Source organism: Fukomys damarensis, unplaced genomic scaffold (genome assembly GCF_012274545.1).
Source record: "Fukomys damarensis isolate Sample0158 unplaced genomic scaffold, DMR_v1.0_HiC HiC_scaffold_26, whole genome shotgun sequence".
Lineage (NCBI taxonomy): Eukaryota > Metazoa > Chordata > Mammalia > Rodentia > Bathyergidae > Fukomys > Fukomys damarensis.
The window spans coordinates 13,899,396-13,922,594 of NW_022900938.1; the positions used below are offsets into that span (position 1 = coordinate 13,899,396).

The 23,199-nt window shown below is 38.7% G+C and overlaps 1 protein-coding gene across 1 annotated transcript; it reads right to left on the reverse strand.

Moving 5' to 3' along the window:
- Positions 1-25: 25 nt before the first annotated feature.
- Positions 26-17,563, reverse strand: Dusp19 (dual specificity phosphatase 19). The gene is made up of 4 exons (XM_033756341.1): positions 16,820-17,563; positions 10,474-10,520; positions 4,468-4,620; positions 26-467 (listed from the first exon to the last, which is right to left on the reverse strand). The coding sequence occupies exons 1-4, from the start codon at positions 17,043-17,045 to the stop codon at positions 204-206; spliced, it is 690 nt and encodes a 229-aa protein (XP_033612232.1). The 5' UTR covers positions 17,046-17,563; the 3' UTR covers positions 26-203.
- Positions 17,564-23,199: the final 5,636 nt, after the last annotated feature.

The following is a 23,199-nucleotide window of genomic DNA, read 5'->3' on the forward strand; positions in this document are numbered from 1 at the left end:
GCCTCGCAAACACAAGGTCCTGAGTTTGAAAACTCAAGACTGAAAAAAAAAGAAAGAAAGTAATATAATTTAAAAATGTATTTCATATACTAGCTTAGAACAATCAAATTGACCTCCATTTCCACTGGTGAAAAACAAAAGAAAAGGAATTTTTAGTAGTCTATTTTCCAACAAGAAAGACACCTACAAAGACCAATTCAAAATTACATTTGTCCATCATCTGCAACTTGTGAATTTCTGTCCCTTTCCGATTCCGGTAGTTTGTCCCATATATTGCTTTTTTTGACCTCTTGATACATACGAAGCTGTTCCATGAAGCCAGAATTTGGACATATCGAAGGCCTTGCATTTTTCACCAAAGAAAAAGCACTACTAAATGAGATTTCTTCGGAATTCATCAGGAAGCCTATTACAATTGCAGCAGCTCTGGAAACTCCTGCATTACAGTGAACAAGAACCACACCATCCTGCAATAAAATTGTTTTAAAACCACATTACTCATTGAAAAGATTAATTAGATCAAGTAGACAGTCTTATATTACATAAAAATATAAAGCAAACATTCTATCTGGCCAACGTGGGTGATTTCACTTACCAACATGTAATTCATTGCAAGCAATGAATGGGTGATTAGTTAATTAATCAATTAACAAATACCTGCTCTCCCTGCCCAATGCCCAGGACTGAAACGTTATGCAGATATGTTTGGAACTTTGAAACACTGCCTTTTATTAAATTAATCTAGTAAAGTACTCAAGAAAGCCTAGTCATTTAGTAACTACATGTATATAAATAAGAAGCTGTACATGGAAGCATGTAGAAACCAAACAAAAACTAAAAGAAAGCTGGAGACATTCCAGGTACACACAGTATTCCCATTTAATAAAAAATAAATGTCACTGGCTTGGACATCTATAAAATAATTGACAAGGAACAAAATTTTCTACTGTTGGACATTATTTTATTCTCAAAGAAAGTAACCTAAAAATTTCAACTTATAGGAAAATAAATGATGGCACAAATACTTATTACAATGCAAAGTGGAAAAGGTAAGCAGACACCACCCTGAGGTCAATAAACAAAAACGTTTCAGGTAATTTGCAAATGATACTTTCCAAGTGAAAAGAGACAGCACAAAGCCAACACTGATGGGGATAATATTACATTAATCATGAATTTGATAGATCTGACGGAAGAGGATTGATACAGCTTGGCCTATCTCAAGCTTTTAAACAGTTAATGATCTAAAGGAAATGTAGTGAACTGTGAGCAGGTCACAAAGAATTAGACATTGTCATTGCTTCATTTCCTGATTCTTCAGTTGGTACAACAAAGAAAGCTGTGAACAGGAGAAGGGAAAAAAAGCACTGAACATCCTCTGTCCAATGGACACATTAGCAATACAATTATCACTACTCATTGGACTATTTTACTTTTGCAAGGCAGTTTTCTCACATTTATGTATCTGGTGCAGAATTCCTTTCCTTGATTTGTTGTAGCATATTTGCAAAGTGCATCTTTTTTCAAAAATGATTAACAACAAAATTAGCTAATATTTTGAAAATCCTTAGGGAAGGATTTAGCTCAGTGGTTCTGCCACCTGCCTCACAAGCGCAAGGACCCGAGTTTGATCCCTGATACCAAAAAAAAAAAAAAAATCCTTATACCAAAAGAGACAAGTTCAATTCTCTTCTCATAAGGTATGTGTGATTCATTTTCAAATTTTAACTGTTTTGGCACAAACAAAACAAAACAAAAATATTCATTACATGCACCTGAAATATTTCTCAATTTGCAGCAACAACTCAGTTTTATGACTTAAGATGTTTAAAAATTATATGACAGTAACTTGAAAATTATCAATGAACATCATTTAGCTTCAAACAAAGTAACCAGGTATTCTAAAGAAGCTTGCAATTGTGAGCTAAATAAGCAAGAGACGTAAGGAAAGTTAAAACTTTAAGTTGGAAAGGCTTGGGTTAAGGCTTTCAGCTCTCTAAGGCGCATAATCACTAGTTCACCTCTTCTTTCCCTGGATACCTGGCCAGTTCCTGGGAAAAAACAGGGAGGACTTTGTTAAAAAGACCAGATGTTCTTAACATCAAGATAAGGAATGTGATGCATTCCGCCCCTCCCGGACCCCTGGCCAGGGCCCGGTTGGGACGTGACTGCAAGCACATTCACCTTTTTCCGCGCCAAAAGTACAGATAGATTTACTACCTTTGTCTAGAGAGCTATATAAACAGCCCACCTAGCCCAGGCTGCTGCTGCTGCTGTTTTACGCCCGGGATTGAGACCTGTAGCCGAAGGGATTGCTGAAGAGACCCGTGCTGTGTTGCGAATGATGCACCTAATTCCTCCAACATTCCGGTGTTGTTGCCAGAGAGCCTAAGGGTAATTTCCCGGATAGAGTCCCTCTTGCTGTTAGAGGACTCTCCTCTTTCTTTGTCCTCTCCATTCTTACTTTTGTTTTCTGTATGCGCATATCCTTCAATAAACTTTCCCTTTTGTACTTATTTAAGGCTGGTGGACGTTCTTTTAGCGGATCGAGCCAAATTAATTAGGAGACCGTGCACGGCAAAGGGCAATAAATAAAATTTGTCCTTACAGAGACACTTTCCCGTGCTATTTTAAATATTTCTTGGCTATTTATTTTCAGTCTTATATACTGTGCATTCAATTTTAGCTAGTCTTTGAAAATGTTAGTATCATTTACTTCTCTTACTACTTTACACAACATCTGCTTTTCTACATACAGCTTTTGATTTACTTGCATGCTACTTTTTATTACTTCTTAGGTATCATATTGTCCCTGAAAGTATTTCCAGAAGTTACTGAATTTATAGTCATTTTTTCCAGAACTCGAAATAATGGCAGTATATAAAGCACTTGGCATTATCCTCTGCCTGGAAGACCTTTGTTCCTCTTCATACAGCTGTCTCTGGATTCTCTTCTAAACAGACTTTCTTGCTCCAAGTGAGCCGGGGGCAGGAGTGACACCCTGTCAATTTCTGTATGCCTCGCACACAGTGTAATTCTTGGCACATAGCAGGCATTCCACAAATATTTGCTAAGTAAATATATTTGTTCAGCTTTTCTGTGAGAAAATTTTGTTCCCCACAAATTAAAATCACCATGTTGCTATGGACAGATAGCAATTATGCTGTGGCATTTCCATTTGACAGTTTTCTTTGTTTCCATACTGTTATGAATAGCTTTTCAAGCTTCTTAGGGGCACCAGTGAGAATCCTTCAGGTATTAGAATAAATATGTGACAGACTGAGCCAAGACCAGGTGTTTTTCTTCTTTTTTTTTTCCAAGTGTTTTTCCTTACATATAAGTTCCAATACAATTTGGGTAAAATGTGCTTTGCAAGTGCTTATAACAGCCCATAAGAATTTTACAATAGAATGAAAATCAATTACTTCTAAATAGTGTTTAAATTAGCTTTCCTCTCCCTCTTTCTCCTCCCCCTTTCCTCTCCCCTCCTCCTTCCCCTATCTGTTTTCTTTCTCACCATCATCTTCAAATTTTGGTAGTTAAAATCTCTCAATGAATGAAGTAAAATTCAGGTGCAGCCTCCTTACCGTGCTGATAGTTGGTAACAAAGTGGGCTACACATTTAGTAAAAATCGGTCCATTTGATGGCACTCCTGGCCATCCACACGATCCACAAGAGCACAGAGCAATATAAACATGGCACTTTGGTTTCGCTATGACCTGTGTGTGTCCTATAAAGGTTCATGTGTTAGAAGCTCGTCCTCACTGTGGCAATTCTGGGAGGTCACTGACCTTTAGGAGGCAGAGCCTTGGAGAGGTGCTGGGTTGCTGGGAAGGCACCTGTGGAAGGAATTCATGTAATTCTCCAGAGGGCAGATTATACCAGCGCCCTCCTTTGAGTTCTGGCTTCCTGTCTGAGGATGTCATCTCTCCCTGTCACACACGTTCCTCCCATCCTGATGTCAACCACTGTGAGGCCCTCAGCACAGCCAGGGCCAGGTGGCCGGACTCTACCTGAGAACTGGGAGCTAAATGAACCTCTTTTCTTCACAAATGGCCTAACCTCAAGAAAACAGACTAATACGCATGGCAAATACAAAACTTGATGAAGTTAGATCTCTTTAGACCTAAAATGTTTCTCTAATGAACCTTTACTTACACTGACAGCAGACAATTATAAAGCCTTAAAGGAAACCTAACTACATTTTACACAGGAAAATTCAGTAAGTAGAGAATTTTATCTCTTAACATTTCTCAATAATGTATAAGATGATAAGAACATGAATTAAGGTTAAAAAAAAGAGCAACTGGAGAACAAAAGAACTGTAGGAATCAATAGATGACTGTTGGAAAGAAAGTTTCATAATGGCTCTTCAAAGATTCATTGTAAAAAGAACAAAGACTGAGAAGAGAACCCATACTTTCTAATTTCTAATTTTGAAGAACTGTAGGTTGAAATAAACTTACCTTCATTTTTGCTTGTTCAACAAATTCAAAACATTCTGGAAAATAAGACAGGATACTGGTTTCAGGCAGATCCAATATAGAAATATTCTTATATGTAAACTCATCGGGGAAAGCATTTTCAACTCCATATGCAACATTGAGAATGTGAGTCACCTTAAAGAGAAAGAAAGAAGAGACAACTTTTAAAAGTATCATGAGTCGGGTTACCTAAAAAGATACTGCAATATTACATCTATCATCCAAATAATAAAAAAATTAAATGTGATGTACTTGAATGACACTTCTTCCCAGGAGCTTTCTCTGTCTGCATCACCCTTCAGAAGTGCTCCTTCTAGATCCTCTACTTGCTCCTCCTACTTAGAGCTTGGGCACTAGAAATCCACCAGGGTAGGGACCTTGCTTGACTTTCTAGTATAAGTAAACCCTTGACTGAACAGTGAGCTTAGCAGACAACACTTAACGTATTTGTCACATAAATCAGCGAATATCCATATAAAATATTAAGCAGGGAAAATATACTCATGGCAAACAACTCTCCTTTCAATAATTACCTCCATATTTTCCTTTATACTTTTTTACCAGTGAAATGGTTGTCAAAATGCAGCTGCACCTTAGAATTAGTAAGCTTTAAAAAACGATCAATGCCGCAGAGCCTCAGCCCCAAACATCCTAAAGAATTAGTTTGGCTGAAAAGTGAGAGCAGGGTCATGAAGGATTTTCAAGCAGCCTCCTCCTACTCCATCCCTGGGTTTCAGACCCTTTCCTAGAGTCCTCTAAGCCTGTGGAAGGAGCCATCCAGAAAGGCCATTAAGAGAATCCAAAGGCTACATGGAGTGAAAAGCCGATCACTCTTAGGATGACAATACTCAGTGTATTTATTCTCTTTTCTTATCCTGGATCTTAAGTTTTGCCTCACCTCAGTATTTCCATGCACTTCCCATGTGTCTCAGTGTCTGTCCAGCCTTGTCACCCTCACAGGTATGTCTCTGGATATGTCCCATTCCTGCCTCCAGCAGAACTGACTAGATTTGGGTGGACAGCTGAAGATAGGCTGCTCAGATTATCCTTAGAAATCTTAAAAATAGGTTCAAAACACAGAGTGATCCACAAAATTGAGAAGACAGCCACTTCCTAAAGCATGTGCAGAGAAATGGAACAAGTCCTGCTATGCAGTGAGATGAATGGAGAAGATGAGCAGAAGGCTGGGGGAGAGGGGCCATCTTGGAAGGCCTCCTGCTGCCCGGCTTCAGGCTCTAATGGGGCATGGCCACTCCCTGCGCAGGGGCCCAGAGAGGCTCCCTGAGTAGTTACACACATTCTCATAATTTTTCATTATGAACAAAGCTAGAAATTTAATGTGTGACATAGTATATGCTATCCTTAGTTTTTCATCTTCCAAGTCCTTTTTTTTCTAGGCATATAGCAGGCATTCAAGGAGAACTTTATTAATAATGCAACCATTATTAGCATTTCTAAACACTAAAATTAACTTCCCATAGAAATTTCTGGGGGGATGAAGGAAGGGGAGGGGGAGGGAAGAAAAAAGGATTAAGATGTGTTATGCACATGTACCAACTCCCCATGATGAATGTAATAATTATTTTACCCTAAGGAACACTAATTTATCGGTGAAAGTAAGACAATGACATTTTTTGTTTTTTTTTTAAATACGGATATACAAGTGTTCCTCTTAGGATATGCAGAGATTCTTACATTTTTATGTAATTTAAGCCCTCATTTCTCATTGTCAGGTAGTAGTAAGTAAAACACACCAAGGAGGGTCTAGTTTAAACTTGTCAGTAAGCTGACAAGTAAAAATTATCAGACTAGTTAATGAACTGATAGTACTTTCTTGGAAGAAATAACTGCATGGACTGATCACCTAAAATTTTTAATCCTCAATTCAAATCAAAATTTTTCCTCAGAGCTGGAGGTGACAAAAATAAATAGAACAATGACCTTATTGTCTAGATATATTCTCTAAATAGCAGAGAAGGAAAAATGTGGTCATTGGTGATAACAATACAAGGCAGAAAGTGTTAAGAGCCAAATAGTGAAACTGTCAGGGGACCGAGACGGAAGAAGAGATGCTGAACTTGCCGCCCTGGAAGCCCTGACACTGCTGTTCTCTCAGCCTGGACTGTTCTTTCTCCATCCAAGCCCTGGCCCACTGTCTTACGGTCCCAGGTGAAATGTCCCACACTCTGAGGGGCCCAACTCAATTCACAGCACTCCCCAGAAAAATCCTCTCCTTGCCGTGTTTTGATCCTTTAGAGAAGAAATTCCTATCTGAAAAGCACCATGCTTTAAGACCAGGAACTTTTCTGTTTGTTGACCTCCATATCCCCTGCACTTAGAAAGGGGACTAGAAGAAAGGAAGTGCCGCTATTTCTGAACAGATCAACGATTGAGACAAAGAAAGTTACACTGCCAAGTTACTTCCAGTGGAGACTCCTCATTTTCACAAACCCCACTTGCTCATGGGCAAGAGTAAGAGGTGTTTCCAAATCACTCCTTTTCCATGCTGCCTGAAGGTTCCTTGCTCAATGGGTTCACACAAACTGGTTATTCCATCTTCTACTCACTTTGTCCTTTGTGCACCTCTTTTTCTGCTGAATCAGACCTCAACTCCACACAATCCTGGATGAGGGCAACGTCCATCTGAGTTAGACAGTCCGCAGCTCGGCTTACCTCCAATAATCGGCATCACTCCACTTCAATCACCCTCCTTCACAGCCAATGCCTGGGCTGCTCTAACTCTAACACCATTAATTTAGGCGTTCCACTTTCTTTTGCTCAGTTACTCCGCGTAGACCTCACAAAAACAACCAGTTTCTTATCTTTCTACTTTCTTAGCAGAAAGCACCCCACCTTATCTTCACTCCCTTTTCTATTTAGCTTACAGTCCACGACCCACCACTTGCTTTTCTATTCATTTTTATAGTTGATGGTCCAATCCCCTACCTCTGTCTGACAAGAGATCATTCTGTACCCAGACTACTGAGCACTGCTGGAGAAAAGACACACAATGTTGCCTTTCATGCTTCACATAAAATAATGACAGCAAACCTCTCTTGCCTCTCAGCAATGAGTTACTGTATTTCTCTGGTAGGTTCTTGCCCTCATTCTCCATATCATCTCTTTCAGAGGCTGGGGATTTAGCTCAGCGGTTCCACCGCAGGCATTGCAAGCACAAGGACCCGAGTTTGAACCCCAGCACCAAAAAAAAATATATATATATATCAGCTCTTTCAAACCTTCCCCACACTCCTAAAAACTTTCAACTCTAACTTTCTATTCTAACATTCAACACCTTATTCCCAGAAAACTTACTACTGTGTAGTAGAAAGAGAGGCCATCATGTAGGGACCTGCAAAGCATCCTATCAAATTAAGCACCTCAACCTACATCTGCACCCACTGAATCCTATTGCAATGAATGATGTGGTCATGCAACCCTTAAGAGGTTCATTCCAGTACCTGTGCTTGGGATCACTAGCTTTCTTGGCACCTCTATCTATCTATAATTCTTTTCCTGTATCAATTCTTTCCTCTACCACTAACCTTAAGCCACACTCAAAACTCCCCCAACTCCCTCCCTATGGCTCCTTTCCATTTGTTCTTTATTTTGTTTTATTTTCCTCACTACCATCATTTCTCACTGTCCCTCTACTTCTCAGTCTTCTGAGATCTGGCTTTGGTCTGCAACTCAAATGAAACTGGTCTCATCAAAAGCACCAAATCTCTTGGTCACGAAGTTCAATGGACATGACTTAGTCCTATTCGTACTTAGGCTTTCTCAGCATCTGACACTGCTGACTCTCTCTTCCTTAAAATACTCCCATTCTTTGGTATCCACAAAGTCCTGTTTTGACCTTTGTATGACCTCCCTTAGCTTCTCCTTTGTTCCTCCAGATTCTTCCTTGGTCCGTTCATTACAGATTGGTGTCACTCAGCCGACAGAGTCTAACAGAGCCCTGTCATAAGCCCTCATCTTCACTGTCCTTAAACCTTTTCCCTAGGTGATTTCACCTACTCCCGTGATTTCAATCACTATTTATAAGCCCAACATTTCTAAATATATATGATACCTGTCTCCTGAACTTCAGACCCCATAGAGCCACACTGTCTACTGAACCCTTTCAGCTCAACGATCCACGGCATCTGAAATTTAAAATGGTCTGAAGGTTGAGGCAGTAAGGATAACAAGTTCAAGCCCTAGACAACCTGGTGACTTAGGAAAACTCTGTCTTGCACTTTAAAAATAAATAAAAATAAAAGGGCTAGGGATATAGCTCAGTGATAAAGCCCTGGGTTCGAGCCTCAGCGTAAAAAACAAACAAACAAACAACAAACTGAGCTCACTGTTTTTCCTTAAAATCTTCGTCCTCCTACTTTGTTCCCTATCTCATGAAATGACGCCAACCCTAAGTTTCAGAGAAAGCTAGTTATCAGTCCGGCCTCCTTTTCTCTCTCCTTCTCCAGCCCCTCTCAAGAGCCCCTCAAATCCACCCACCCTTCCCTACTCCCCCACTCCTAATCTGCACTACCACCATCTTTTTTTAGATTATGGCAGTAGGCTCCTAACTGGTGTCCTTGTCTCTAACTTGAGCAAATCTGTCATCTCTTCTCCACTCTGCTTCTAATGAACAATATTTTTTAAGATTCAGATTTCCCCAGGTAAAGCCTTTCATTGGCTTTCTACTGTGTTTTGGATCAAGTTCACAAAATTAAATCTATATTTACATGGTCTTTTGTGATCTGGCTCATGCTTACCTCTCAAGCCTGTTCCTCGTTACAATTATTTTTCACACTCTCTTTTCCAAGGTTACTGAATTTCTTTTCAGGCCCTGAAAGCATTTGTCTTTTCCTTGCTTTTGGACCTTCACATAAACCAGTTTTTCCATCTGAACACTTTTCTGGCTGCTCCTTCCCCCTTTCTTCAGTGCAAAATGTCACTATTACTTCCTCTGGAATCCTTTCCTGACTTTCCTATCCCAAAACAAAGCAAAAGAAGCCTGGACTAAGGGCATTATCCTCTAAGTGTTCCTACAGCACCTTGCACTTCCCCTCCAAAGCACACAATACCACGTACTGTATCTTATTTGTCTCTCATCTCTCTCTGACCCTCAGGGGATAGGCTTTATGTAAACAGAAACCTCTTACACTCCACAAACCACAGCAATTCCGTGACCTGAAACATGATCTGCTTGATACAACGGTAGATGGTTAAAAATCCTTTTGAGTAAATACTGCAAATAAATAATAAATGGCACCAGTTGTATGAAGGTGGATAGGAGGAAATGGTATTAGGGAAGGTGTGGTATGGAAGTTGGAACTTAAGGCACAGGAAGCACTTCAAACCGGTCATCTTTCCATCACTAGGATAAAATACCAGACCCCCATAGCTTAAAGAAGAAGTTTGTTGTGGCTCATGATTTCAGAGGTTTCAATCCGTGGTCAGCGGGCTGTAAGGGAGACATATCGTGGTGGGAGGGCAGGTGGACGATAACTACTCAACTGACGGCATGTAGGAAGCAGAGAGCAAGGGGAGAAGTGGAAGTGAAAGACACGCTCCAAACGGGATCCCACCTCCGGAAGTACTCTCGGCTCTGAACTCATCAACTAACATGGTCGGATACAGCAGTGAGTTCAGTGCCCACGATCCGATCAGCTTCTGAAAGCCCCACCTCTGAACACATGTGACTTCAGGGGACATTTTAGATCTAAACTGTAACACTCTTTGACAAGGAGAGATGCAAGGAAGTTTACCTCACACGAAGGAACCTCCGAGTTCAGGTTTATGAGGTTATGGAGAAAAGTCTGAGAAGAACACAAAACTTAAAAGACGGATTATAGACCCACATATTTGAATGCAGCTTTATTCAGAGGATAGCCAAAATGTTACCGAATGTTATCAAAGATGGATCCATACAATTTTTCCTAAATAAATATAACAATTAAAATACTTTCTACCTGTGGTACCAGACTTGAAGAAATTTTTTACCTTGTGCTTTTTCAGTACATCCAGATCATGAGCAGCATCTTGTGACCCTATAAGAAATAAATCATATCACCTTAAACATAAATTTAATCATCCTGACTTTTCATATAAATTTGTGCAGCAATTCTGATACCCTTTAAAAGAAAAAAAATAACAACACGGAGGACTTCAGTTCAATTTCCTGAAAGCCAATTTGGTAATATTCACTATAAAATATCCGCATTCTACATTATATATTCTTTGGCTTTCCCACTTCTAAGAATTTTCCTAAAATTTATAGAAGTTGCAATGACTGCTATAAGGATGTTCATTATCATATTATTTGTAATGCCAAATAAAAAACAAACAAAAGCTAACCAACCAAACAAAAATACCCTAAAAGCCCAATAGAGGGGCTGACTTCAATGAAAGATGGTATGATTATGTACTGAAATATGTCCATTACAAATAAGAAGTGAAGAGTATTTATGGCACTGATACATGTTTTCAAAATATTCGGTAACAAAAGCAGATTACAAAATATGATCATTTTATAAAAATCAAGTAGACATACATGGTTAAAAATAGGAAGTAGACAGAACACAGTGTTAACTGTGGTTACAGCTAATTTTTTTCTTCTTTACACTCCTTTGTATTTTTTATAATAAATATCTTCTTCCTTTATTATAAAAGAGTAATAAGAAAATCAAACACCCACAAAATCACTTAGCGCAGCTGGTTTGGGAACAACTCGTATCAGCTCCCACCCACACTCCAGGCCTAGCAGGGCTGTGCCCTTTCAGTCTCTTTCCATACCTCCCACACTTTGAAACTAGCTCCAGTTCATGAGCAAACTCACTTGGGAGCATAACTAATTCAGATAAAGGAAGTTAAACTTTTGAAAAACTGGGGCACTTATAGTTAAAGATTTCAAGCATTTTACTTTCCTGAATTCCTTCGCATTTCCATAGACAGGGCTTTTCTCATCTTCCTTATCTGGGAAATCAGCCAGTTTTTATTGTACACTGGACCCTTGACTTATGAACTTCATTCATTTGCAAGGGCTGACTGTAACTCAGATTGGTCAGTGAAGGCTCGGGCTCCTCTACACAGCCTTCAAAGTCTCTCTCCTTTATACAGGCAGATCTCAGTGTCCTTAGAGAGACAATGGCCAAGGATGTCTCGATGAACCCCACACGGGAAAGGATGTTGAAATGTTCCTTCCAGAGCTCTTTAAGGGTTAAATCTGTATCTGAGACCATCTGGAAGCACAAGTGGCCAGTATTTGGGATGCAACTCAAGACATTTTTCATGAGGTAAAACTAAAATTCCAGTTGTAACCCAAGTAGTTCATATGTCAGGTCAAACATAACTTGAGTGTCCACTATGATTTTAGGTAGCTGTGGGGGTAGCAAGTACAACTATTTTTTGTTTTGTTTTGTTTTGTTTGAGACAGAGTCTCACTATGTCGTTGTGACTGACCTGGAACTCACTAGGTAGCCCAGGCTGGTCTTGAACTCACAGAAATCCTCCTGCCTCAGCCTTCTAAGTGCTGGGATTACAGGAGTGCACTACCATGCCTAGCTCATTATTATTTTAATATCAAACTCACAGGCTCCCTCTGAGCCTACACTCAGCTTTATTCTATTTAAAATCTGGTCTAAACCAGGTGCAGTGGCACATGCCTGTAATCACGGTACTCAGGAGGCTGAGGCAGGAAGATCACCGTGAGTTTGAGACCAGCCTGGGCTACAATGTGAGTTCAAGGCCAGCCTAGACTACATAGCAAAACCCTGTCTCAAAAAACAAACAAAAAATTTGGTCTTTCAAAATATTAACATTTGTTAAAACTGTACGGTAGATATATAACTGTTAGATTATCCTCTGTAATTATCTATAAATTTGAAATACTTCATAATTTAAAAAAAAAATCTCACTTCTCTATTATAGAAAGTCCCAACCATTTTAGAGGGTGGAGAAAGCAATTCAAATAATTAAAATCTCATAGTTTGATATGCATGTTACCTTTTAAATAATTCTGTATTTCTTAAAATAGCAAAAACTGAACTATGACTTAAATGAAATTCTTCCATGTTTTTACATTACTCTATTGTTATTACAAATGCTTTTCAATGTTGGATGCTTTCATAATTTCCATTATACACATTCACACATGCCAAATAGAACAGATAGCCTGATTATATTTCAGAGTTGGCTGCCATATTTTGAAAATGATTTCCAAAACATGACTATACTGATATAAATTAATATTCTTCAGACAAAAAATGTAATTTATATCTTCTGTCTTTTCAAACAATGAGAACACTATATGAGTGTTTATGGTGTGGGAAACAATTTATATTAGCAGAAATGGATTTTAGGTAATCAGCTTGTGTTTTTTGTCTAATACTCTACAATATTCATTTCAAGTTAATTCCTTCTAAATTCTAGATACAAACATCAGCTTTTCTCCAATTTTCAATGAATGCTTTGTGATACAGTCTTATGTTAGTCTTTTAATGGAAAAATATATAAATAAATGCTATAAATTATATATTATGAACGAGTATTTTTAAAAAACTCTTTGTTTTAGAAAAGTAGAATGTTGTCCTTTTGTAAGCTATATTAAGTAAGATCAAAAGCCAAAGACCACTTTAAGAAGTTAATGATTTTAACAGTGGTCACATGAATATATACTTGTGTTAAAGTGCATAGAACTACACCCACTCATTTGACTATATAACTTTTAAAGAGACTTGACTAGGAATGTAACTAAGCAGTGGTCTAATTAATAAAAAATTGTATTTAACATTGACCCAAAGCACTCTAGTATTCATTGTCTTAGATAGGAACCATTATAAAAATGTTACAGATGAGGTAACTGATTTATTTATTTATTTTTGGTACTGGGCATTGAATTCAGGACCTTACACTTGAGAAGCAGGTGGCACAACCACTGAGGTAAGTCCCCGGCCAGGTAGATGATTTTTTAAAGTATATATACACACACACACACACACACACACACACACACGCACGTGCACGCGCACACACTGCCAGAGCTGGAACTTTTAACAAGTTCAGTGTTTTCCAATTACAGTATATGAATCATAACATATAGGCTTGGCAAGATCTCAAGAACCTTATTTCTGCTTTCTAAAGAAATTATTTAAATGAAAATATCAAATAATGTATAAATTCAGATGTAGCTTGTCTTAATTTACAAATCACTATTTTCATAATCATAAGAAGAAAGTTACTACATTATTGCCAAGGAAATAAATGCCATTTTAAAGAAATATTTTATTTGAAAAAATTTTTAGTATTGAACATTCATCAGCAGATGAAAATAGAGTATTAATTACTATAAGGATTAATAACACTCCTGAGAGACTCACATAATAAAGAGCTATAGGAATTTAAAGTATTATTTGCCTCCCAAGAAGAGTGGGTTTCCTAGATTTCAAAAATATAAACCTTACAAAGTATCTCAAGTGTTTCACCTGGAATTGAAGAGTTCAAAATGTTACCATTTTAGTTTTTGTTTGTTTATTTTGCCTTTTGGCATTACTGGGAATCGAAATCAGGGAAATTCTAGGACTATACTACATCTGCACCCCTTTTGATTTTTAAACAGGGCCTTGCTAAATTGCCCAGACTGGCTTTACAATTCTACTGCCTGAACCTCCTCAGTAGCTGGGATTATGGTCATTTTGCCATCGAGTGCAGCTTGGGTCAGACTTTCATTGTTTGTTTGTTTGTTTGTTTGAACAGGATCTTGCTAAGTATCCCAGGTGAGCCTTGAAATGGTGATCTTCCTGCTTCAGCCAGGGGTGCACCACCACGCCCAGCAAGACTTCTTAATCGAGCAGGTATAATAAGTACAAAGTTCACCTTTTAATAACCCATAAAAAATGAAAATTTCTACTTTCAGAGCCATGTGTAAGATGTTTTTCTTTGTGATTATACTTATTCAGTAAAGAAATGAGATTAGTAGGATTGTTTGGGAAATTTTTGTTCCATTTTCTTTTATTTCCCCATTTTATCTTTTCCTGCTTTTTTTACTAGTGCACATTTGAGATACAGACAAGTAGGCTTCATTTCAGCAGATCTGTACACGCATAGGACATACTTCAGTCATTTTCCCTATCACCTCCTCCTCCCTAGTTTCATATGTTTTGGGGGGTTAATGCATAGAATGTATTTTGATCATATTCACACTCCCAGATTTTTCAAGTGACACTAAGAGTTGAACCCAGAACCTCTGCACTGAGCTCTGTCCCCACCATACTCCCTTTTTTTATTTTGAGACAGAGTCTCACCAAATCACCACAGCCCAGGCTGGGCTCAAACTCGTGATCCTAGCTCACTAAGAGTTTATATACTAACTGCAAACAACAGATTACATTTCACAGCTCTATTTTCTTTATATTCCACCAAAAATAAAAGTTGCTTGGTGTGCAGTACTTGGAAATAACCCAGATGCTTTGGCCACGGAGGTGAGGGGCTCTTAGAATTACCCTTGAAACATCCCCAGTCTTCCAGATAGAAACAAAATCTGGACACAAACAATCCCTGCATCATTCATGAGAAAGAACTTTAGGAAGAAAGTGTTTGAACTTAGGCAGAAAAAGCTCATTGTATTTCCGAAGAAGGAAGGTTTTGCCTGATGAAAATGTCCCAAAGACTCTTTCAATCTGAAACCATTACCTTGATCGGTTCACTTTTAATAAATACACATAATAAATAACAAGGTTCATGAACACCCTGCATTGGTGAATAACACGGAAGGATTTTACCATAATTATTTTAAACCATTATAACTACAGTGGAAGCCAAATAACTGGATAAAAATATGCTTAGACATATTTTGTTTCCTAGATATGACAAGCAAGAGACCTGGGTAAACTTTCTAAATTAACTTAAAGGATTTGCTTAATTTTTCACTTGGTGAGAATATGATATAATTTTTTCCTAGACTACAAAAACCAGTTGGAGATACTTATTCAGTTAATTTTTTTTTTTTTGCGGTACTAGAGCTTGAATCCAGAGAGCACTGAGACATATCACCAACCCTTTTTTTTATTTCTTATTTTGAGACACAGTCTAGCTAAATTATCCAGGCTAGCCTGGAACTTGTGATCTGCCTGCCTCAGACTTTTGAGTAGCTGGGATTACAGGTATGCACCAGCATGCCTAGCCTATTCAGTGAATTTGATACCCTAAGTGACAATTCCTGAAATACTTAATACAATAATTTATACAGATGCTGTGATTTATTTGTTAAAAACAAATAAATCCACTTTTACATCAACTTTTACCACAACCGTACAAATACAGGCTTTTTAAATGGCCCAGAGAGGACAAATGATTTGCACTTGGTAATCTTAAAAGATTAGAGGCAGGTTGGAGCTGAAAACTTGATGTGATCTGAAACCATTTAGTGTAATAAGCAAGAGCAGGGGTCCGTGGGCTTGATGCCCAACTCTGTTATTTACTAGATGTGTTACCTTGCGCAAAGTACTTAACCAGTCTTAAATCCCAGTTCCCATTCGCAAAATGGAGCTCACAACCCGCATTCGGAGTTTTTATTTGAAAGGAGCCATTCGCTGTGCTGTCCTCACATAGCACCAGGGTACTTATGACTTCCCGGTCACTGTTCTTTTTTACTCCAGGGTACCTTGGCTGCATAAACAGTGACGAGGCATTTAACCTTCCAGAGCCCTAACTTCTCTATGCATAAACGAAAACATAATTCAAACCGAATCTATTTTTGACGAGTTAACAAGTTAGTACTTCCACAGCTTGGCCTCTTTTGCTATGGGAGGACTGTGGTTGCAGAGATTCAGAATCTCCATACAACAAGAAATCACAGAACCATCAGGCTCAGCTATAAAAGAAAAGTCTTCCTTCGCAACACTCCAGAAACAGACATCAAGGGTAGGTGTGGCCACAGGAGCTCTGTTCTGAATTCTGTATGGTTCCCACCAGCTGAGCGGGCAAACAGGCATACAGCTACAAACAACCTCTCTATAGCTTCACCCTTAACACTCGTTGCTTTGCCTGATAAAAAGCATTCACGATTATGTAAAATAATAATGTTTTTAAAAGCTATGGCTTTTTATAATCCATGGAAAAGAACCGCCCATGTCATCCTCCAGAGAAGTTAGAAGAGGGGGCAAAAAAGCTTTTCTAAAATTCAAATACCAGGTGCCAAGTGCTACTAGAATCCATGCTACTTATGGATTTATCGTGGAAGCCAAAACGTCGCTATCTGCTTAAAGTTCCATATCCAAAACCAGGGAGACCTGCCGGCCCTGGGGCGGCGGCACAGAGGTCAGACGACTGGACGTCGAGGTCCTCTACTCACCCAAGAGCAACCAAGGCTTCACCACGCCGACCTGCAGGTCGGAGCTAGGGTCCTGCACATAGAAACAACCACCCCCACTGCTGGGCTCTACTTCTTGCACCACCTGAATCCTGGCATCTTTCCACGTCTCTACGATTTTCTTCCCCGTGAGCGTGGTCACCCTGGTGCACTGCTTCCTGAGATTATTCCGGGAGAATGCTCTGATTTCCTGGTTCAGGGAGTGCATCCCACGAGCAGAGGCTGGGGACAAAGACAAGCAAAGCAGCTAGCAGACCGGGGCTGAACTGCCGTCCCCTGTGTCCAGGTAACGAGCGCGGCCTCACGGGTGCTCGGCCGGGCAGGGGACAGCAGAGACCCAGACAACCGAGGTCTAGTTCCGGCGCGGCAGTGAAAGGCGAGGTTTGATTGGCCGCTGAGACCCGGGCGCCGATTGGTTGCTGATTCTTCTTCCGGTCGGCTGCGTTTTCCAAACGAGCTGCGTTGTGCTAGAGATTTTCCGTCCTGTAGCGCTTTTGATACAGCCTAGTTATGCACACAGAATGATCGAAGTTAAAACATAACTGGAGAGGTGCCCGTGTCTCCAGGCCCTCTTGAAGGCCACGATTGCTGTCAGTCGTGGATCGCTCCCCTTTTAGAGCAGCGGCGGAGTCCAGCGCGCTCCGTGGCTCAGCCTGCCCCAGGGCCTGGTAGCTGCCCTGTTGTTTTTACTCTTTGCTGGTGTCCTTCTCACTTTGTGATGTCACTGCCGGCAGGAACGTCCAGTAGATGTAATGTGTGCCTCTTTGTGAGGCAGCGATTTAAATAAAATCTGAAAATGGTATTCGGTTTTTCAAATTTGTTTTCCTATGTAGATGATCGATCAAAGTTTAGAATGTATTTTCTGCGGGGCGTGGTGGCAAACTCCTGTAATCCCAACACTCAGGAGACCGAGGCAGGAGGATCGCTGTGAGTTCTAGACCAGCCTGGGCTACATAGTGAGTTCCAGGTCAGTCTCAACTACATAGTGAGACCCTGTCTCAAAAAAAAAACAACAAAAAAAAACAGTTCTAAAATGTATTTTCTGACTCAACCTACATTTTGACCCACAGAAGGCTGAGTGCAGTAAAAGTGCACTTTTTATTAAAAGCATCAAAGCAAATCCATCATTAGAGTTGAGAAAAATTAAGTGTACAGATATCCAAATTTACGAAGCATACATAGTAGAATGACAATTCAGGTTACAAAAGGTTTCTTTCCAAAGAAAAACACAATATTCTTTTAATTTCCCTAACTCTTATTAAAATAAATTGCAATTTTAAATGGACTTGGAACAAAGGATGAACACAGTATAAAGTAAAGAGCTTGCATTTATGAACATTTATTCTCCAACATCACATATTAAAATTTTTCGTTGTTGTTGAAACGTTCTGGCATAAAGTTAAACTACTTTTGACTTTTTGTGGCCCGTCAAAATGCATATGTTGAAGGTATAACTTCCAACATTACAGTGTTTGGGGACCTTTCGGAGGTAGTGGGGGTTAGATTAGGCCACAAGGCTGGGACACTCGTGCTGGGATCGGTGGCTTCCTGAGAACAGGACATCTGCCACTTGCTCCAGGGGAAGGCCCTATGAGGACCCGGGGGTGTGTGGGGGGGGGTGCCTGTCTGCAAGCCGGGAAGAGAGTCCTCGCCAGGAACCTTGAATAGGTCAGCACTTTGACCTTGTGCTTCCTAGCCTCCAGATCAGGAGAAATAAATTTCCGTTTCCACACAGTTTATGGGATTTTGTACAGCAGCATGAGCAGACCGAGATAGAAACAAAAATTTTTCCTCTCAAAAAGAAGGAAATAGCCCAGGATATCAACAAGGCCCTCGAAAATGAAAAACCAGAGAGATAATTTGCAACATCTAAACAATCATAGGTTCAAACAACTGTAATCATAAATCAAACCATATATTTGATCAAATATCAAATACCATACAATGATCACAAATAATGAACAAATATTGAGCTCTTACTGTGGGCTGGCATTGTGCTTAGGAACAATGTTTAGATTCTTAGTGTTCTTCACTAGGAGCCTCACAATGTTTTAGACATAATATCCCATTTGATGTCACCACAAGTCTATTATATACATACTGTGGATGTGATGGGTCTAAATCATGTGGATCTCAACAACCAGGGAGAAGTGTTTGAGTATACAGTATTTATGAGCATTAAAATGGTGTGCTCGATTATGCAGGCTGAAGAAAATAAGTCTGAAGACTAATTAGGAAGTTAAGGTACAAGGACCTTACAGGATATAAGGTATACCCAGGTATAAGGCCAAAGAAAATTAGAGTTATGTTGAGGCTCATAACAAGTGACTCAAAAGTCACTTTAAAAAGTTAATAAAGCTAGCCAGGCATGGTGGTGCAAGATTGTAACCCCAGCACTTGGGAGGCTGAGGCAGGAGGACCACCATGAGTTCGAGACCAGCCTGGGCTACAAAGTGAGTTCCAGGTCAGTCTCACTACATAGTGAGACCCTGTTTCAAAAATAACAACAACAACAAAAAGTTAATAAAGCTACTGAAACAATCAGTATGGGTATTGAAGAAATCAGTTCGTCAAAAATTACTTGGGCCAAGTATTTAACTCAGTGGTTCCGCAGCCTGCCTTGCAAGCACAAGGTTCCAAATTCGATCCCAGGTACAAAAAAAAAATCTGCCATGTAAAGGTACAAGACCCCAATGATGAATGTAACTGTATTGCATATCTGAAATGTACCAATAAAATTTTTTTGAAATCACAAAAAATTACTATATAGTATCTAGTTGGAGAAAATTGAACACTAATATTTCAAGGATTATGAGTTGTATTTTTTCTTGATGATCACTTTATCAATAATACAGTTTTTTTCCCATTAAGTTTATTGGTACATTTTAGGTATACAGTACAGTTACATTCATCATTGGGATCTTATGCCTTTACATAATGTATCTTGGTTCTTATTTTTTCGCCATTCCCCTGCCCTCCCTTCATCCCCTCCACCCTCCCCCATTTATACTTTGTTTCCATTTTTTGTTTTCTTATATTTTTCCCTTCTTTCCTTTTCACTACCACCCCAATCCCCGTACTCCTTTAGACTCTTTCTTCCTATTTCACATTATCAATTATACTTTCCAATCTTTATTTACACTTCTGGTTTTTCATACCAGAGAAACTATTTGGTATTTACATATGTGTGTCCTATTTATTTCATTTAAGAGTGTCACCTCAAGGGCCGGGGCTTTAGCTCAATGGTGCTGCCTGCCTCTCAAGTGCGAGGACCCAAGTTTGATCTCCAGCACACACACACACACACACACACACACACACACACACACACAAAAGGGTATCACCTCAATGTTCATCCATTTAGCTATAAATGTCTGCAGTTTTTCATTTTTTATGCCTGAGTAGTACTCCATTTTACTTAAAAAGTCACACATTTTCTTTATCCAGTCTCCAGTTGATGGGCAATTGGGCTGTTTCCAAGTTTTAGCTATTACAAACTGTGCCGCTATAAACATGAGTGTGCATATATTGCTATGGTATGATTCTTTTAAACCTTTTGGGAAGATACCCAACAGAATAGTTGGGTCAAATGGGACTTCTAATCCTAGTTGTTTGAGATATCGTCATATAGATTTTCACAATGGTTGCACCAGTCAGCACTCCCACCAACAATGGAGAAGGTTTCCTTTCTCCCCCAACCCTACCAGCATTTGTTGTTGGTTGATTTCATGATAGTAGCTGCTCCTTCTAGGGTGCGGTGGAATCTCACTGTTGTTTTCATCTACAATGAGTTATATTTTTCTAGGGAGGAACCTAGTTTATTTATTTAGTGCCTGATACAAGTTCTGCCTGAACTTGGCAGATGAATGAGTGAAAAAAGCCAGGACGTCTGAGTTGAGTTGATGTAATTTATAGAGAGGTAATTCATGCATGAATGAAAAGACATGAACTTCTCAGAAGAGCTAGTTTGGAGATAACCCAGCAAAGGATAATCCCTTAGGGTGCAAACCTCGGAGACCTGAAAATAAGGAACAGGAAAAGACACAGGATATGGAGAAGTTAGAGAAACCAGTTGAAAACCTGGATCGTAGAACCAAAGGTAATATAGAGTTAAAAACAAAACAACAACAATGAGCTTAAAATTGTCCAATGAGGTAAAAAATTGCAAAGAGGTCATTGATACAGAGAACCAGCAGAAAGATAACTTGATAATGTAAAATGAGATCAGCTGGTTATTTTTTATGAAATAGCTTTAGAGTGGGAGAGCAGTAGAAAGAACTATTAAATTAGAGAAGTTGAAGGGAATTGATGAACTAGAAGTAGAGGGAGATGTAGGTGACATTCAGAAATTACTAGATTGTCAGTGACAGAATATTCACTGCCTTAGTCTTGTGCTTAAGAAATGTTGCCCTTCCTTCCTTCCTCAGAAATTTATCTCCCCATAAACATCTTTAATTCTACTAAATATGTAAAATATTTATACAACTTCTATATGACATTTTCATTAAAAAATAATAAAAGGAACAATATGATTAAAGTATTGAAAAGAATCAAGAATAATGTGGAACAATATGAATAATGTGAACTAATTTAATAAAATCCTAGGAGATTTAAATTACAAGAGAATGCATCTTGAATTTTAAAAGTACTTTTATGCTGACTAAAAGGACGTGGGGGTGGTAAGACTCTCTACAGTGTCTTATTTGATACAGGCAAAAAATAAAATAATATTCAAGGTGCTTAAAAATGTTTGAATCATACATGAATTGATCCTACTCGATAAGGAAACCCATATTATTGTATTTTTGATGGATGAATTAGAAAGTTGTAATATGTTCCCTCAAAAAGTATTCTGATTGCCTATATAGCTAACTGGTTCAATACAGTGTGATGTGGATTCTATTTCATCTTCAATTCCCTGTTTTTTCAACTGAGTTTCTGTTAATTTTTCCCCTTGAGAATATTCCTAAATAACTGCATTATTTCTCTGTAAACTTCACCGCAGATGTTGCATATGGTTAATAGTAAACCCAGAATGACCAGAGCTATAAATGTAAGTGATAGCACTCACTATTTTCAAACAATGGTTATTAAAACCATATCATTTAGGCCCGGGGATTTGGCTAAGTGGTTCTGCCACCTGCCTTGCAAGGGCCCAAGTTTGATCCCTGGTACCAAAAACTAAATAAATAAAATAAAATAAAAATCATATCATTTAATATGGGATAAAGTTATGTAAAGTAAAAATCTTTCTTTTCTTTTCTTTTTTTTTCTTTCCTGCACCATGGATCAAACTCAGGACCTTGTGATTTCAAGGTAGGCAGTGGAACCACTGAGCTAAATGCCCAGCTCCAAATACAAATCTTTTTTTTACCCTGATCTCTGAGAGATCCTTCATTCTATTATAGACTTACTTCCTGAAGCTAAGATTTAAAGACTACAACAAATTGTCATTATAGTGATAAATAAGTACTTAATATAAACAGAGAAAAACATGTTAGACCGATAAATCTGGGCAAAAAGCATACAAATTTCACAAATTTTTCAGAGCTAAAATTCTAGAAAGCAGCACAGCAGCAGTACTGAAGTGAAAAACAATAAAAGTTATTCTTGTAACTGTGTCTAGATGTCTCCCCAAAACCTCAAGAGGTCATAGAGGGGCTTTTTTGAAAGTGGCTGGATCTAGAGTGTGTGACACTGGGAATGATTTATGGTGCAAAGCTAAGATCCAGGACACTAGGGTTAAGGGTGTGAGTGCTGCCCGCCTTCAGTAGTTTAGATAAAATATGAGATATGATCATGCCCCTTGTTGCTTTGTCACCTTCTGCCCTCCCTGGACTGTTTCTCCTCTGTGAGCCATGCCATCCTGCCTTGCAGCCAGCAGGTGATAGACTGAAACTGTTACAGGTTTTAAATAAACTAAATAATAAATAAATAAATAATAACTAATGAGCTAAATCAATCTTTCCTCCTTTAACTTTGAGTGTTGTCTCAGCAACAAAAAAGTAACTAAGACAATTATATTATCAGCTTTTGGGGTTTTCTGGGGCTAATGTTTAGTATGTTGATGATTTTCAGTGGAAGAATTTATAGCAGCTACATGATGCTTCAGTTTGAAAATGGCAGCAAATATTAAGAAACTTTGTAAGACTTTCTTTTAATGAAAAGACTGAAAGATGAGATACTGTTTTATAGTTGCACTTTTTGGGTACTTTTTAGCGATTGCTGGGTGTTTGTTTACTAATCAAATATGGTAAAATAGTTGTTTTAGTAAAAAAGCAAAAACATATTTGTTATGCTTATTTCATGTACATTTCTCATATTTCTATAAAAACAAGCCAAGGTGCGTGGCTTCCTTTAAG

What these genes read in the sequence shown, in the direction of transcription:
- Dusp19 (XM_033756341.1), bottom strand. Translation starts at nt 17,045, where the DNA reads ATGCACTCCCTGAACCAGGAAATCAGAGCATTCTCCCGGAATAATCTC. An exon ending in GAAGCCTTGGTTGCTCTTGG is followed by an intron (nt 10,521 to 16,819) that starts GTGAGTAGAGGA and finishes TATTTCTTATAG; the next exon opens with GGTCACAAGATGCTGCTCAT. An exon ending in ATGTACTGAAAAAGCACAAG is followed by an intron (nt 4,621 to 10,473) that starts GTAAAAAATTTC and finishes TTTCTCTTTAAG; the next exon opens with GTGACTCACATTCTCAATGT.